This window comes from Geotrypetes seraphini, chromosome 1 (genome assembly GCF_902459505.1).
Source record: "Geotrypetes seraphini chromosome 1, aGeoSer1.1, whole genome shotgun sequence".
NCBI classification, from domain to species: domain Eukaryota; kingdom Metazoa; phylum Chordata; class Amphibia; order Gymnophiona; family Dermophiidae; genus Geotrypetes; species Geotrypetes seraphini.
In genome coordinates, this window is record NC_047084.1 from 22,122,905 (window position 1) to 22,140,386 (window position 17,482).

At 43.1% G+C, this 17,482-nt stretch overlaps 1 protein-coding gene across 3 annotated transcripts in view; it reads right to left on the reverse strand.

Moving 5' to 3' along the window:
- The window catches only part of LOC117352535 (survival motor neuron protein-like), a 76,691-nt gene that overhangs the window by 45,440 nt on the left and 13,769 nt on the right, over positions 1 to 17,482 (reverse strand). For all 3 annotated transcript variants that reach the window (XM_033928998.1, XM_033929015.1, XM_033929006.1), the window contains exons 2-3: positions 13,191 to 13,262; positions 9,208 to 9,333 (exon numbers count right to left, since the gene is read on the reverse strand). In XM_033928998.1, coding sequence (XP_033784889.1) covers positions 9,208 to 9,333; positions 13,191 to 13,262 — 198 coding nt within the window. The remainder of the gene's footprint in view (positions 1 to 9,207; positions 9,334 to 13,190; positions 13,263 to 17,482) is intronic.

Genomic DNA, 17,482 nt, shown 5'->3' on the forward strand with positions numbered 1-17,482 from the left:
ATTATTTGAGGAGGTGTAATTACAGCATGTTTAAAGGCATTGAGAACAGTTGCAGTGGAGAGTGACAGATTGAAGATGTGACAGATAGGAAGGATGAGAGTGGGAGAGAGCGCGCTAAGTAAGTGGGTGGGAATGGAGAAGAAGAGATTATGTGCAATCTCCTCTTCAGTGATTTCAGAAAAGGTGGCAGGGGTTGAAGAGAGGTTGGCAGAGTGGACAACTGGAAGGGAGAGTGGGGGGGCAGGTGACCTGGTTGAGAACTTAAAATGAATCTTGTGAACCTTGTTGTAGAAGAACTCTACCATCATCTGGGGGGAATTGGAGGTGGAGACACTTTGAGTAGAGAGTTGAGTGTGCCAAAGAGACAGCGAGGATTAAAGCTAAGAGAATAAGTTAAATGGGCATAGTATTCTTGTTTGGCAAGTGAGAGGGAAGACTGGAAGGATGTCAGGAGGAATTTGAATTGTATGAAGTCAGCATACGTGCAGGATTTAAGCCAAATACAGTCAGCAGATCGGACACAGGATCGCAAGTAGCAGATATTAAGGTAGAGCCAGGGCTGGGGTTTAGCACGCCTTACAGGACATGAAATGGAAGGAACGAGGGTTATCAAGAGCAGAGGAGAGAATGGTTTTATAGGAGAAGATGGCTTCATTAACAGACTTGCATGATAAAGTAATTGAAGGGATGGATGAAACAGTGGTGGAGAGGGTGTCAGGGTCAATAGTAGAGAATGACACGGTGACGGTTTACCCGCGGCCACCGCATTTAAGCCGCGGGTCACCGCCGAAAACGGGGAAGAAAACTAGCAGTCGCTGCGGTGACGGGGACAAGGCCATTCACCGACCGCGGAAACGGTGAACAGGTTTGTCCCCGCGGGCCAATGTACCCCCTTCTAGGAACCGCTATTTCACCGTGCTCCTCATTTGTCATTTCAACCCTTCCTGCCAATCGCAGCAGAAGGGTACCCAACCCCTCCTGCCGGTCCTCCCAATGGCCTCCCCTAAGATCGCCGGCAGGAGGGTACCCAACCCCTCCTGCTGGACCCCCCCCCAACGAACCCTCCCACCCCGGAATCCCCTTAGTCTTACTTTTCAAGTTGGACCGGACAGCTCCTCGCTCGTCTGGCCAGCAGGCCTGCCTCCGTCCAAATGAGGCGGGCCCGCCCCTCCCCTCCCCTCCCCTGCCTCCCAATGGCCTCCCCTAAGATCGCCGGCAGGAGGGTACCCAACCCCTCCTGCTGGACCCCCCCCCCAACGAACCCTCCCACCCCGGAACCCCCTTAGTCTTACTTTTCAAGTTGGACCGGACAGCTCCTCGCTCGTCTGGCCAGCAGGCCTGCCTCCGTCCAAATGAGGCGGGCCCGCCCCTCCCCTCCCCTGCCTAACCCACAGGATCCTAGGGCCTGATTGGCCCAAGCACCTAAGGCCCCTCCTATAGCGGGAGTGGCTTTAGGTGCCTAGACCAATCAGGCCCTAGGATCCTGTGGGTTGGGCAGGGTAGGGGCGGGCCCGCCTCATTTGGACGGAGGCAGGCCTGCTGGCCAGACGAGCGCGGAGCTGTCCGGTCCAACTTGAAAAGTAAGACTAAGGGGGTTCCGGGGTGGGAGGGTTCGTTGGGGGGGGGTCCAGCAGGAGGGGTTGGGTACCCTCCTGCCGGCGATCTTAGGGGAGGCCATTGGGAGGCAGGGGAGGGGAGGGGCGGGCCCGCCTCATTTGGACGGAGGCAGGCCTGCTGGCCAGACGAGCGAGGAGCTGTCCGGTCCAACTTGAAAAGTAAGACTAAGGGGGTTCCGGGGTGGGAGGGTTCGTTGGGGGGGGGGGGTCCAGCAGGAGGGGTTGGGTACCCTCCTGCCGGCGATCTTAGGGGAGGCCATTGGGAGGACCGGCAGAAGGGGTTGGGTACCCTTCTGCTGCGATTGTCGGGAGGGCCGTTGGGGGGGTCTACAGGAGGGGTTGGGTGCCCTCCTGCCGTGATCGCTGGGGGGAGGGGAGACTTGCAGCCATTTAAAGTACATGTCGTGTTTGTTTTTGCATTGCTAGCCCCAGGGGTGGTGGAAGATTAGTGATTGAAAAACTGTATGAAAAATAACTATTTTAAATTTAGTGATCAAAATGTGTCAGTTTTGAGAATTTTTATTAATTAATTTTTTCTCTGCGTGTTTTGTTTTTGTATAGTTATTAACTAATATTTAACTAAGTTTTAAAGTTTTAAAGAATGTTTCCTTTATACGTAAATAAAGAAAAGTGAATGGGATTGCAGTGGCGGTGACGGGGCGGTGAATGGGGTGGCAGTGGCGGTGACGGGGCGGTGAAGAGGATGGTGAGACGGGGACGGGGCGGTGACGGTGAGACGGGGACGGGGCGGTGACGGGGATGGTGAGACGGGGACGGGGCGGTGACGGGGACCAATTTTTTCACCGTGTCATTCTCTAGTCAATAGCCTGAAGGTTCCTAAATGTATAAATAGTAATTGGCTGGGTCTTGGGGGGGGGGGGGGGGGTGATGAGTTGTGAAGGTTAAAAGATGATGGTCACCCCGCTGCGGAACCTGAGCTCCCTTCAGTTATTCCGCAAACAACTGAAAACCTGGCTTTTCAGCAAATTGTAGCTCTATCCTTCCCCCCTTTCTCTCCCCCCTTCTACACATAAGTTCATGTAATCCATTTTCTTCTTCTCTACCCACTATTTTAAGTTCTTGTAAACCGTGTCGAGCTCCATTCTCATGGAGATGATGCGGTATATAAACTTAAGGTTTAGATTAGATTAGATTAGAGAGAGGAAGAGTTGAGGTGCAGAATCTGGTGGTAGAGAAGTTGGAAAAGACAAGGTCAAGGCAGTTACCATTCTGGTAAATAGGAGTGGTAGAGCACAGCTGGAGATTGTATGATGATGTTAGGGTGAGAAACCTGGAAATTTAGGGGTCATCAACATGGATGTTGAAGTCACTAAGGATGAGGGAAGGAGATGAGGGTTCAAGAAAGTGGGACAGCCAGGAGTCAAAGTCAGTGAGGAAAGAAGAGAGGAACTTATCAGGGGGTTGGGTAAATGACTGCTACTCAGAGAGGAAGAGTATCAAATAGACAGAGAAGACTTCAAAGGAGGGAGAGTAGTGAGATTGAGGTGGAAGAATTGATTGATATCTACATGATGGCAAGAGTAACAAGCCAAAAGAAAAAAAGGAACCAAATCTCCACAAGAACAATAAGAAAAACACAAAACGCGGAATCAACAATACTTTAACCGGATCTGCCTGCGGGGACCTCCCTGGTTTTGAGCTAAGCAAACATTTTTGCATTCTCTCACTTTTCTATCTGATTAATCCTTACTATTTTATTGAGATTTCTGGTTTGCTATTCTGTTTGTGTGGAACAAGTCTGACTTTCTGTTCTGTGGAGGAAAAAGTTTTTCATCTTTGGCTTATCCTGAAGCTTGAGCACTGGTTAAATCTGTTAAATCTCTGTTTAGTACCAGCTTTGCTGGAAATTAAAGATTTAGCAGTGGTTTTCAGATAATTATTTCCTGATAAGTAAATTGTGCTAGCCTCTGCCCTCTTCCCCCACCTTTGCAAGCACCTGATCAGGCTCTACTGCAAGCTGTAATGTAAGTTACCAATAATTTATAATAGCCTTGGAGATTTTCACAGCTATCACTCTTCACAGATCTCTTGTTGTTTAGGCCCTATCCTAGGGCTTGCACTACATATATACTCTACTAAATTCACTACCATTCATCTTTAATTATTTCCAACAAGAGAAATCCATTACTGTCTAAAACTATAAAAAGATGATAAAAGAAAAAAATATTATTCAGCCAAAATAGGTAATAAAGTACTAAATTCAAAAGAATTATTCAGGCTAGTCAATTATTTATTTGATGTGACTCATACAAAGCAGGTATCTGATCAAGCTCTACCTTCATCTGAAGAGCTTGCTTAGTATTTCAGTTGTAAAATATACAATTTAAGACAAACATGCATAGGATTTGACCTCTTAGACCCAAGGATCGTAAATAATACAGAAGAGAGGGTATTAGTTGATCTAACTTGAACAGAATTAAAAAATTCTAATTGGGAGGAATTTGACAAATTATTCACCAAATATGTAAAATCATTTTACCCTTTGGATAATTGCTCTCCTGCTATTATGAAAATTGCTCCGATAAAATTTCAAGAAGAAGTCTGCCTGGATCAGTCTATTATTACAAAACGGGACATTCTCTAATAATCCCTATAGTTAAAAACTCTAAAGAATCTGTTATCTCTACAAGCAATTATAGGCCTATAGCGGCCATTCCTTTTTTCACAAAATTAATGGAAGGACTGGTAAACAAACATTGAATTTACAAACTATCTTGAACAATTCTGTATCTTGCATACATCCCAATCGGGTTTTCACTCTTGTCATAGTACAGACTGTTCTTTTATCTCTTTTTGATCATCTACATCAGTTATTTAATAAGGGGATGAGTGCCATGATTTTGCAACTTGATCTTAACAGTGCTTTTGATTTAGTTGATCACAAAATTTTATTGAAATGTATGGATTCTATTGGAACCTCAGGGCATGTTCTGTCTTGGTTTAGTGTTTTTTTGAATACTAGAACCTATCAGGTCCATTTCAGAGACTATTATTCCAATAAGTGGAAAAATATATGTGGAGTCCCACAGGGTTCACTGCTATCCCCCTCCCTTTTTAACCTATACTTAGCGTCCTTGGGAAATAATCTTGCTCCTCTTGGAACTAAATTCTATAGCTATGCAGATGATAATACTATAGCAGTTCCTATTATTTCCCTATCCTCTGACAGTTTGCAATCTCTAACAGTTATTATAGAAACTGTGGAAATATGGATGCGAGATTTTTAAACTAAAACTTAATACAGAAAAAAAACGAAATTCTTTTTGGCTTCCCTTCACAATAAAATCAAATCAAGGAGGACACATTAATTTTGAATGGGATTGTTTGTCCCATTATACTTGAAATTAAAATCTTAGGTGTCCTATTGAATCGCAATCTGACCCTGGATGTGCAAACAAATGCTTTGGTAAAGAAAAGTTGTTTTATGCTTTGGAAGCTTTGGACAATCAGGGCTTATTTTGAGTTCTCTGCATTCAGGCTTCTTGTACAGTCTGTTATATACTAAAAGGTACAGTCTGTTATTTATTAAAAGGCTGGAGCTTATCCAGAATACAGCCATCTGATTAATTTTCAATCTGAAAAAATCTGAACACTTAACAAAATATTATCAGGTGCTGCATTGGCTTCTAGTTGAGGCATTGGATACTTTTTAAAATGGGATCTTTTTCTTTTAGAATGCTGTATGACCTTGTGACAAATTATCTCATTGATCACTTCAGGTTCACAGAAAAAAAAATTATCACTGCGCAAGCTCAGTATATTTACATTTCCATCAGTAAAAGGTTATCAGAGAATTCTGGCTTATCAGGTAGCATCCTGGGATAGGAGTGTTGGTAAATTGATACAGGATTCTGGCTCTTATCAGGTTTTCAGAAAGATGTTGAAGGCTTACCTGTTTGACAAATTTTATACATGAGTTTATTATTTGCTAAGCTTGTATAGCCTTCTTTTATCTTTTGTAAACCACCTAGAACTGAGTGGATTTTTATGCTGTTATGTTACTGATTGAGGTTACTAAGTTCAGACCTTTTTCATCAGGTAACCTCTTGCTTTAGTTTAAACAAAAGATTTTTCCTTTCTTTATATACACATAAGCAAAAACATAGGGCTCCTTTTACTAAGGTGTGCTAGCGGTTTTCGTGCGCACTATAATGCCACGCGCGCCAGACCCTAACACCTCCATAGATCTTGCGTATTTTTCATTTAGTGTGTGGTTTGCACACGCTAATCTTCAGCATGCGCTAAAAACGCTAGCGCACCTTAGTAAAAGGAGCCCACAGTTTACTAATTACTTTACTTTAAACCTTAAAGAAGGAGACCGTTTATTATAGTGTCCTTCCCCTACAGTACTTGATTATCAGTTTATCCTAAGCTTCTCTTCTACTCCCATTTCACAAAAGAGAAACAAGTTACACTCTTACGTATACTGTACTATTTACTTAAATTAGTATTGCTTCAAGGTTAATCAAGAAGTCACCAGGTCACATAATACTTACCTCTTACTTGAAAATAGTTTTTATTCTAGCCCTAAATTAGTACTTTAACCCCTTCAATTAAATCTGCTAAGCAAACACAGCTCTTCACACCAGATATAAAAATACATTCCTAAACCTGAGAGGATAAGCTAAATCACTGTATAATAGGCGAAGATATACAAAAGAAATCTGTACAAGTTCTTCAAAATCACAAAAAGAGTAACTACCTGCTCCTTATTTACTGAACAAGAGAAACAGGGCTGCAGTCTTGAAAGGTACCCACAGGTTGAAAAAACTCTTCTAAAAACATCATATCGGTAAAGTTGGTGCAGCTCCAATTATAGCTTTTACATCAGCGCAGACTGATTGCTTGATCCATGGTGAGGGACTGGTTTCATGTACTGGTTATATGCATATTGAATCCCTCATGAAAGAAGTACAAGAACTAAGAGATGAGGTGGCAAGACTAAAGGGCATCTGTAAAATTCAGAAATCCATGCCACATATGCATTTTGATGCATCAGGGATCTCCAGCAAAGGGGATGGAGATATTGGGCTAAAAGAGGGCAGCAGGACGCAAATCACCAGACCCTGCAAAGTGAACCTCACTACTCCATCTTCTGTTGAACTGAAAAACCGATTTACAATCCTAGAGGTATAATAATATCTCAAGAACAGGAGAAAATGGAGCTCAAAAATCTCAAAGCTGCTGGAGCAGTAACCAAAAAGCGATAGGTAGTGGTGGTTAGTTATTCCCTTGTGAGAAGTACAGAGGTGCCCATCTGCTGACAGGACATGATGTTAAGAGGCGTGCTGTCTGCCTGGTGCAAAGATTGAGATGTAATGGAATGTTTGCCGAGACTCATCCAGACTAAGTACCATTATCCTATGCTACTTATCTATGTTGGCATAAATGATACTGCTAGGCATCCCACTGATCAAAAGCGACTTCATGGCCCTAGGACAAAGGGTGAAGCATTTACTGTAGGTGTACGGGCAGTGTTCTCGTCAATCCTTCCTGTGTTAGGTAAAGGACAAATGAGAGAAACTCGCATCATAGAGCTGAATGCAATGCACCGATGTGAGCGCTTTGGATTCTTAGACCATGGGATGATGTTCCTCAATTTGCACAGCAGAGATGGTGTCCATCTATCCAAGAAGGAACGAAGCATCTTTAGTAAAACATTGGCTAATGTACTGAAGAGGGCTTTAAACTAATTGTCAGGACTCATGTGTCATATCACTGCAGATGGGTGTACAATGTCTTTTTTAAATGAAGGAAAACTCTGGAAGCAGAGGGCATACGATGAAGTTAAGAGGTGATAGGCTTAAGAGTAGTGTAAGAAAATACTTCTTTACAGAAAGGGTGGTAGAAGGTGGAGGAGACGAAGACTGTATCTGAATTCAAGATAGCATGGGACAGGGATGTGGGATCTCTTAGGGAGAAGAGGAGATAGTGGATGCTATGGAGGGGCAGACTGGATGGGCCATTCAGCTGTCGTGTTTCAATGTTTTAAAAAAGTTGTAACTATTCCTTGGAAGGGGGTCTGTATTTATACAGATTGATTTGACCCAGGAGTCTTTATTCATACAAATTGGATTTTGTTTGAGTCCCAGCGGATCTAAAAAGAAAATCTGTTTTGTGCTAGTGCGGAAAGATCCTCCAGCGTCATCCCCATGGTTGTTTTCAACGTGTCCAGCCATCTGATTGCCAGTTGCCCTCTTTATCTGGTTTCTTTGATCTTTTCAAATACGATGTCCTTCTCCAGTGATATCTCTTTTCCGATGGTGTGACCAAAATAAGACAGTCTTAACTTCCTCATTTGGGCTTCGAGTGACATAGCCGGTTTGATCTTTTCCAGATTTGTTAGTTCTTCTGGCAGTAAAAGGCACATCTAAAATCCTTCTTCAGCATCAAAGCTCAAATGAGAATCTTCTTTCTATTTGTTTAAGGGTGTGTATAATAAAGCCCAGATTTTCTAACCAGCAGCGTTGCGGCCTGAGAAAGCTATAGCAAAATCCAAAAAATTCAGGAAGGGGAGTTTGGAGGTGGGGGACCCTACATCTAGCCCCAGAAACCACCAAAACTGCCAACTTTAGACCCTCTGATTTTCCCATAGACTATAATGGGCTTTACTCATTGTGCTGTGCTGTACTCGTGCTAAAGCCTACTTCAGCTCACACTGCAGCTGGATAGTGGAGAAGACCACTGCCTCAGACACATATATTCCCAGTCCAGGATGCTGTGATCTTCGGGGTGCTAGTCAGACCGAAGCTGGACCAAAATCTCATACTCCCACAGACCTGCACGTTGGAACAGGGAGAGAAAGCACAGTTGGTACCTGTCAAGTCATCCTGGACTTTTGTGGGTCCCAAAAGCCTATGCTCAAGCCTGATAAATTAGGGGCAAGCTTTGTCCCAGGAGATTGGTCCGCAAGCTCCTTAAGTGTTAGTGCAGGCTGGCTAGGCTAGACAGGTTCCTTAACAGGGCAATCCTTTAGCTGCAGACTGCTACTCAGAGGTCTGCGTCTTCTCCCAGGCAGAGCTGCCCCAGGGCTACTCTGGACCAATTGCGCACTGAAAGTCTCAAAATTCAGATAAAACAACAAAACTTCACAGAGCAGATCAGAAAGATACCTTCCAGCTCGCATGCACAAGAAAAAAAACTGAAGAGAGGCAGTACAGCCCACTGAGGAAGAAGGCTTAGCTGAAGTAAAAGTATATGATTCCTTGTGCACAGCTCATGGCTGATGGATGTTAACTCAATTGTCAGGACTCATGTGTCATATCACCAGAATGGAATTTAGCATGAATCTAGAAAGGTTAAAAAAAGTCAGATACAAAATTCACATTCAAGCCTTTATTCCTTTTTTAACTCTCAATTTATATAAGTCCTGTTTAATCACTTAGAGCTACAACCCAAGAGAAAGCTCACAACAGCCAAGTTACCTTGTGAAACAAAAAGTTGATTGAACAAGATTTGATGTTATTATAGCACTATTTTCCTTCATTACAATCAAACTGCAGGATGAGCTGAACTATGGAATTATTTCCAAGGTATGATTTTGTTTTCTATACAGATGTTAAGTAACAACCTTTCTAAATGGTGGTGCACCACTTTTCTTTCTGCCTTTATTCTTTTTGTTATTTTTCCGTTTGGTTCCTGGAGTTTTTTCTTGGGCAACTGAAGGATCACTTGATTCTCCGTTCTTCAGAGCATTCTGTAAAATAAAAAACAGAACCACCACATCAATGTGATGTAGAAAATATACACGGTCCAACAAACAAAGGTTCACGAAATATTAAAAATAGTGAGATTTATCACTCTAGTTTTTAAAGAGGAAAAAGAACTCAGAAGCCAAAATGCAAGACTAATAAATGTCTCTGGATGCCAGGCTCATTTGCTTGATCATTGTTTTTTCTCCCCTCCTCTTTAAAAATGTAGAATGATGAATCTCACTATTTGTAGTATTATGTAGATCTTATTTTGTTTGGACAGTGTGTCAATATAGAAATTTATATTCATCTTGTTGTTGGAGTATCATATGTTGAAAATATACATATTCTTTGGGATATTTTAAGGCAGGCCTGCACAACTCCAGTCGAGGGCCGAATCCACTCAGGTTTTCCCAAGTGAATTTGTATGAGATCTGTTTGCCTGCGCTGCTTCCAAAACTGAAAAAACTGTAGGGGTCTCTGTGTTTCTTTGCTAATTAGGAGGAGCAGAAAACAATGTGTTTGGTTTTCTGCAAGACCCGATTCATGGGTACATACTGAACACTTACTATACAGACTCCGGAGTGAATGTAACATAATTTATCTTAAAATAGATGGATAAGCTCCACAGTGAAAGAAATAGGTTAACATTAATTAAATCTTTCCAAAATTGGCTTTAAATACTTCTCAGTACTATTTAAACATGGACTTGGGCATAAAGGGGAAAATTATATAACCAGTGCCTAAATTTAGGCATCGGTAGGTGCCCTGTGGATGCCCAAGTAATTGAAAAATGCAGTCAGAAATGGCAGTGTTGAAGTGCCTACCAACGCATAAATAAAAAGGTAGTTGAAATGGCCCCTGGAATCGCTTTAGGCCGCAGAACATGAAAGTAGGAGTGGCCAATGCCAGAAGTGGCATTAGGTAGGCTAAAGCAGCTACCCAGATGTGATTCACGCCAAGATAGGCAGCTGAAATGTAGGCTAGAAAAACCATGGCCTACATTTCAGTCACCCATCTTTGCCACTAGGCCGAAGCAGCTGATCGCAGAAGAGGAATTCCCACCCCTCCCCCATCAGCTGAATGGCAGGGACTCTCCAAAGCCGCAATTCTGTAATTGGCAACCAAGTTGGATTGCCTGTCAATCATTCTAGGGCACCTGTTACAGAATCGCAGCTTTGGGGAATTGCTGCCGCACAGCTGATGGGGGAGGGTGGGAATTCCCCTGCCATGATCGGCTGAGCGCCCACGGCAGGAACCTCTGAACCCCACCGCAAGTCGGCTGGCAGGAGGGATGCCCACTCCCTCCCGCTGCCACCCCCAAACACCCCTCGCACACTGTCCACGGAATGAGGGATGCCCATTCCCTCCTGCTGGCACCCTCCTTATCATCCACGGCGGAGGGATGCCCAATCCCTCCTGCTGGCACTTCCCCACCCCATTACCTTTTTTCTGGAAGGACAGCCGGAGGGATGCCCACTCCCTTTGACGGGAAGGCCTGCCTTTTCAGTATGGTGGGCCTTCCCAGTGCATCTTGGGATGCACCAGGGAGGGGCCTAAGGCCCCTCCCATAGGAGGAGCTTTAGGTGCCTGGGACAACCAGAGGCTTAGGCCTCTTCCCAGTGCATCTAGCCGATTGGCTAGATCCCTAAGAGAATGCACTGGGAAGGAGGCCTAAGACTCTAGTTGACTCAGGTGCCTAAAGCCCTTACTATGGGAGGGGACTTAGGCGCATGGGCCAATCAGGTCCTTAGGCCCCTTCCCGGTGCAAGGGAAGGCCTGCCATTCTGAAGAGATGGGCCTGCCAGACAGAGGGAGTGGGCATCCATCCAGCAGGCCTTCCAGAAAAAAGGTACGGGGTGAGTTTTGGGGAGGTGGGGTGCTTTCAGGAGGGAGTGGGCATCCCTCTTGCCATGGACAGTGTGTGTGTGGGGGGGTGGGGGGTTCAGGGGTGGTGGTGGTGGGAGAAATTGGGCTTCTTTCCTGCCAGTCGACTTGTAGTGGGGTTCGGGGGTTCCCTGCTGCGGCTGCGGAAGGGGACTTCCCCTCTCCCTCAACAGCTGAGCAACGGGAACTTCCCAAAACTGTGATTCTGTAACTGGCCACTTTTAAGGTGGCCACCAACTTGGGTGCCAGTTACAGAACCTGGCCCAAATAGTCCTTTTTAAGTTAGTGAACAATTTGGGCCCCTTTTACAAAGTTACCATAGCAAGTACCAGTGCAGCAAATGTGACACAGCCCATTTAATTCCTATGGGCTGCTTCGCATTTGCCACACTGCAGCTTTGTAAATCTATGTTCAAGGTAAGTTATATTAAGGTTATCCAGGTATATTCCTGGCCCTAAGATTTTAAAAAATTGCCGAAAACGATTTTGTAGGGGCTAAGAGCTCAGGCTGTAACGCCCACTCTTAACTTCTTAACAAGCCTCCTCCACAAAAAAATTACAAAAAATATGTAGTGCCCAGATTAGCATGCCCTAATTCAGCAGTACACCATTTTAAGCTGTGTTATGCGCAAGTTAGTGCCCAACACAGTTTAGTAAAAGTACTCTACCTCTAAATTTGTACCTGAGGCAATGGAGGATGAAGATCACAAAGAAATGTCAACAGAATTTGAAACCTGGCTTCCTTGATTTTAACCTACTGCTCTCTCCATTGGGGTACTCTTCCACTCCATATGCAGGACTTGGACAAATATTTTGAAAATGTATCCTCAGACTTTTCTAAGGAAGAAGTAACCAGAACCATACATTTAAGCACATGATCATGTTTTCAGTATTTAAGAATCTGGTGGGGTGGGGGGTTTGGGATATGGAAAAAGTTTTGGACCCCTCCATTCCTATCTTGCTGACCTGGACTTATTTTGAAACCAGCCAAGAATATTGTTTGAAACAACAATAATTTTTTTTCCGGTGCTTATGTGAAAACAATTATAAGAACTAGTAAACCAAAACATATTTTCTCAAAATGGCTAGATTTAATCTATACACTATTGTATAACACAACAGGATAAAACCCGAGGCCTAGAAGATCTTAAAAATCTTAATTTTTCTGAGATGCTTCAAGCAACAGCATAAGAATTCACAGAGTGTTAGGCTAGAAGAATTTAAAGTTGATTGTACCTTGTAGATAAGATCCCTCAAATCCAGTACAATTGCTTTTCATACTTCTTTGAAAGTGTATACTCTACTCACTGCTACCTGCTAATGATTCACCAGAGTCCAGTGGGTTTACCAACTGTGCTCATCTCAGATCCAAGACTCCACCTCCCCTCACCTGTGGTCTTGCCACATTGACAGTCAAAGCAATGCCCTTGCCAGAGACTGATGGGAGCACTCTCAGCCCTATCTCCAGCCTGACCCAAGCACTACTCCTCCCTTGTTCTATGCAAATTCTGGGTTCTTGTCAACTTCCAGTCCCGTGGGGCTTTAATAGTCTGTCTGCATTCCCTTGCTTCTCCAATACTGCAGTCTCATAGCTTTGCAAAGAGTTCTAATGCGAACTCTTTACAAAATATGAATGCTAGATAACACTCTCAGCCTAATCAAGTCATAGGTGCTAAGTTATAGCTTCCAAAAAGACTTCAAATTCCCTAAGCATATTTATATATTAAACTTGGAAATTTGTAATTTAATCACAAAAATACAGTAAAGTGTGCATGTACCCCTGTGTTTTACCATAAAAAGGAATATGAGGGCTGGAGATATAACTAGTTTTGCTAGATTCAGTATGCTTACAATGCACAGAAATGATTAAAGTATTTATAACTCACCCATTTATATTTAAAATCAAAGTCATATCATATTTGATCTCCCAAAATACAGTTATTATGAAACTGCACCCAGGCAAAGTTCTTTATTACCTTAAATGATGCCACTGCTTTGTCGTATGCTTTTATCAATGCTGTATCATCCCAGATATCTGAGTCATCACTCTGAAACAAAGAACATTTCAGAATTTGTATATTAACAGTTTGTTCTGAAATTAAGATGCGATACAAAACCAGAGTTACTAAGAAATAAAATGGCAGATGGATTTCTGAACTAAAACAACAGATGACAGGCTATGGAGTGAAGATTCCAATATAGGGCTACTTATGGTGGTACTGAGAGAGAAAAAAAAATACAGTATTGTGTTTTCTAATGCAGCATTTCCCAAGTCTGTCCTGGAATACCCCCTTGCCAGTCAGGCTTTCAGGATATCCACAATGAATATGCATGAGATTGATTTACATACACTGCCTCCATTGTATGTAAATATCCTGAAAACATGACTGGCAAGGGAATATTCCAGGACAGACTTGGGAAACATTGGTCTAAAGTACAAAGCTACCAGATTTCCATAAGAAAGAAGAATCCATTTTATTCTGGGGGTGGGGGTAGGGAGGTGGTTTGGAGAGGAAGAAGCAGAATTGGCAGGGGTTCACAGGATTCTGAAAGATTAATATGCATCAAAAAACAAACATGTAACCGATCTCCAAAATCTGTAAGTTTCAGTCTTAACAAAAATACAGATCACTGTGATGAAAATGTAAACAATATTTATTAAAAACACTCCTATTAGTTTTAATAAATATTGTTTCTGTTTTCATCACTGTTATCTGCTGTGATTTTGTTCAGACTTCACTAGACTAATATGCAAAGTAGGAGGTTACAAAAAGAAGCTACAGTCAAAGCCAGACAACTCAAAGAACCATTAATTAGCATGTACTTTTACCTGCAGGGAGGAGGGGCAATTTTCAAACAGCCCATTTACCTAGAAAAATGTTTTGGAAATTGCCTTCATTATCTAAGTACTGTATACCGTATATAAAGGGAAAGAGACCAGGACTTATATACCGCCTTTTTGTGGTTTTACAACCACACTCAAAGTGGTTTACATACAGGCACTTCAAGCATGTTCCCTGGTGGGCTCTCAATCTATCTAATGTACCTGGGGCTGTGGAGGATTAAGTGACTTGCCCAGGATCACAGGGAGCAGCATGAGGTTTGAACCTACAACCTCAGGGTACCGAGGCTTTAGCTCTAACCACTACACCACACTTAAAAAATGTGATGCGAATTTATGTATTTTTACAATGTTAGGAAAATCATGATTATTGATTGCAATTTTGTGGGGTGGCGGGGAGAGATGTGAAAGATAACTGAGAAGAGGTGCAGGGCTGGAAGTTCACCTAGGACACTGTTCTTCAACCACCGGTCCGTGGACCGGTGCCGGTCCGCAGGATATTTCTGCCGGTCCGCACAGGGCTGGCAAGATCGAGACATTTTCAGCTGGTCCGCGCTGGGCAGGAGAGATCATGGGGAGCCTCCAACAGTGGCTTTCTCCCCTCTCTGCAGCTCTCCTTACTTACCAGCGCAGCGATTCAGAAAGGCAGCCTTGGGGCTTTTGCCGAGTCGCGGCCGCCTCTGATGATGCAACTTCCTCTTTCCTCAGAGGCGGTGCGACCCAACAAAGGACCCGAGGCTGCCTTCCTAAATCGCTGCGCTGGGAAGTAAGGAGAGCTGCTGGGAGGGAAGAAAGCCACTATTGGAGTCTGGGAAGATGAAGGGCAAGGGAAAAAAGAAGGGACAGCTGCTACTGGACCTGGAGGGAAGGAGAGATACTGCTGGGAGGGGAGGAAGGGAAGAGAGTTACTGCTGGACAGGAGGAGGAGGAAAGGGAGAAGAAAAAAAGGAAGGAAACAGCTGGCAGGGAGATTAGAGGAGGGGAAGGGGAGAGACAGGCATGAGAAAGTAGAGAGATTGATGATGGGAAGGGGTCAGCAGAAAAATAAGCAGAGAGGGACAATGACGGTAGATCTGGTGTAGGAGAGATAAAAATGAAGAGAGCAGTGAAGCTGGAATGAATCATGTAAAAAGGAGAGAGGGGGCGCAGGCTGGATGGAAAGGGGAGAGGGGCATAGAAAGAAGACAGATACCATATGGAAGGGGGAGACACAAACAGCGGATGGAAGGGGCAGATGCTGGATTGAAGAGACAGAGAGGGCAGACGCTGGAAGGAAGAGAGTGAAAAGAAAATGAAAGCAGAAACCAGAGACGACAAAAGGTAGGAAAAAATAATTTTATTTGTATTTTGTGATTAGAATATATCAGATTTGAAATGTATATCCTGCTAGAGCTGGTGTTAGACATAACTAGGGACTGCAAAGCCCAGGCAGTGCTTCTTTAGCTTCCAGCTGGCTTAGGGCGCTCTCTGACCAGGGGGCAGTTGCCCTAGTTGCACTCCCCTAACACTATTCCTGTCATGTGTAACTGCGGTATTCTGTTAGCATATTTCTGTGTAGCATTCTGTAATAGTTTGGCTTGTTCAGTTTTCTTGATAGTAGATGGGATATATATGGAGGGGAGATGGGTTTTGTTGATCCTTGCCCTGTATTATTTGTATTTATAAAATGACAATTGTACAGAATATTGTTTCTTTTGATACTTTAATAAAATACATTCAATATAAAATCATAACCGAGGCTTGCACGGATGAGATCAGATGATTTGTGGGGACCGAGCTCATGAAGATGGGGTGGAAATGGGGTTGTTTTTAAATTTTAGTGCTAGTAGTTTGCCGGTCCACAAAATAATTCTTTTATTTCTGCCGGTCCACGGGTGTAAAAAGGTTGAAAAACACTTGCTACCCTTGTCTTAGTCCTCCATATGAGCGTAGTCAAGTACTGGAGGTAAAGAATGTCTTTGGCAAGGTACACTCAAGTTTGCACAATTTCAAAATTTTGTTAATATGATTTTGTCCAGAATTCAGTATTTAAAATTTCCTCAAATCACTTATATGCTTATTAAAAAAAATACAAAAAGTTATTTGCACTACATTTGATAGAGTTACATAAACAATAGGAATTAGCTTTTTTTTTTTTTTATAATTCTTTATTGATTTTTCATACTTCAAAAATGCAATACATGAATATAACACATAAAGGTTCATAGTTAGTGGTGTGCAAGACACCAGCGCGACGACAATCCAGCGCAAGACAGAAGCGCGCCGCCGAAAAACTTATTTTTTAAGAGCTCCGATGGGGGGGGGGAGACACCCCACTTTAATGCATAGTGTTCGCGCTGCCATTGGGGAGGGGTATAGACAAAACGGAACAGTTTCTGGTTTTTTTCAGGAAAAGTTCTGTTTTGTCTATAATGTGGGGGGTTGCATCCCCCACCTCCCCCCAACGGCAGCGCAAACACTATGCATTAAAGTAGGGGGCTCCCCCCCACACCCCCATCAGAGCTCTTAAAAAATAAGTTTTTCGGCGGCGCGCTTCTGTCTTGCGCTGAATTGTCGGCGCGCTGGTGTCTCGCGCGAGATTATCCCGTCACCCACATAAAACATCAATTTAAGCACATCCACTTACAATTGTATATATAACCACTCATTTTCTCCCTCACACCCTACTCAATGATTACACAATAAAACACAGGGACATTTAGTTGCCCAGTAACCTTACCCTCTTCATATTAATAATATCTTCCCACCTTTCCTCCCACCCCAAGTGGGACTACTCTAGGGTAAAATTAGGACAGAAATATCCCCCCTCCCACCCTATTTTGAATGTGTATATAAGTAAACAAAACTTGACTTATAATCAGAGACCTGCTATAGAGAAGTAACATATGATGCCAACGGACCCAAACCAATTTTAAAAGAATATTGTGCCCCAGACTTTCTGCATTCATTTTCTCATATCCATAGCTGGAGCACAGATTAGCCCACCAGAAAGGGAAATTCAGACAAATCATAGTTTTTCCAGTTTTGGGTTAACATCTGCATGGCTATCCCAGTCATTATAAGGAAAAGATGGGGGCTTGACATGTAATAATGTTCCGCATATGACCGCCTACTATGTAAGTGGAATTGAATCTAATATAATGTTAATTTTCCCCCATATTGACTTCCAGAAGTTGAGTATCAAAGGACAATAGAACAACAGATGATCCAGTGTCTCAATGTCTAAATGACAGTGCCAGCATCTATTAGACTTAGAACTGTTTAACTTGTGTAAGCTAACAGGGGTCCAAAAAGATCTATGTAACAGAAAAAAACACATTTGTCTCATAGATGCTGACGCTGTAAATTTCATCCTCCAAGTCCAAATTCGTGGCCATCGAGTCACAGAAATATACTGCTTAATCTCGATGCTCCAAATGTCCCAAG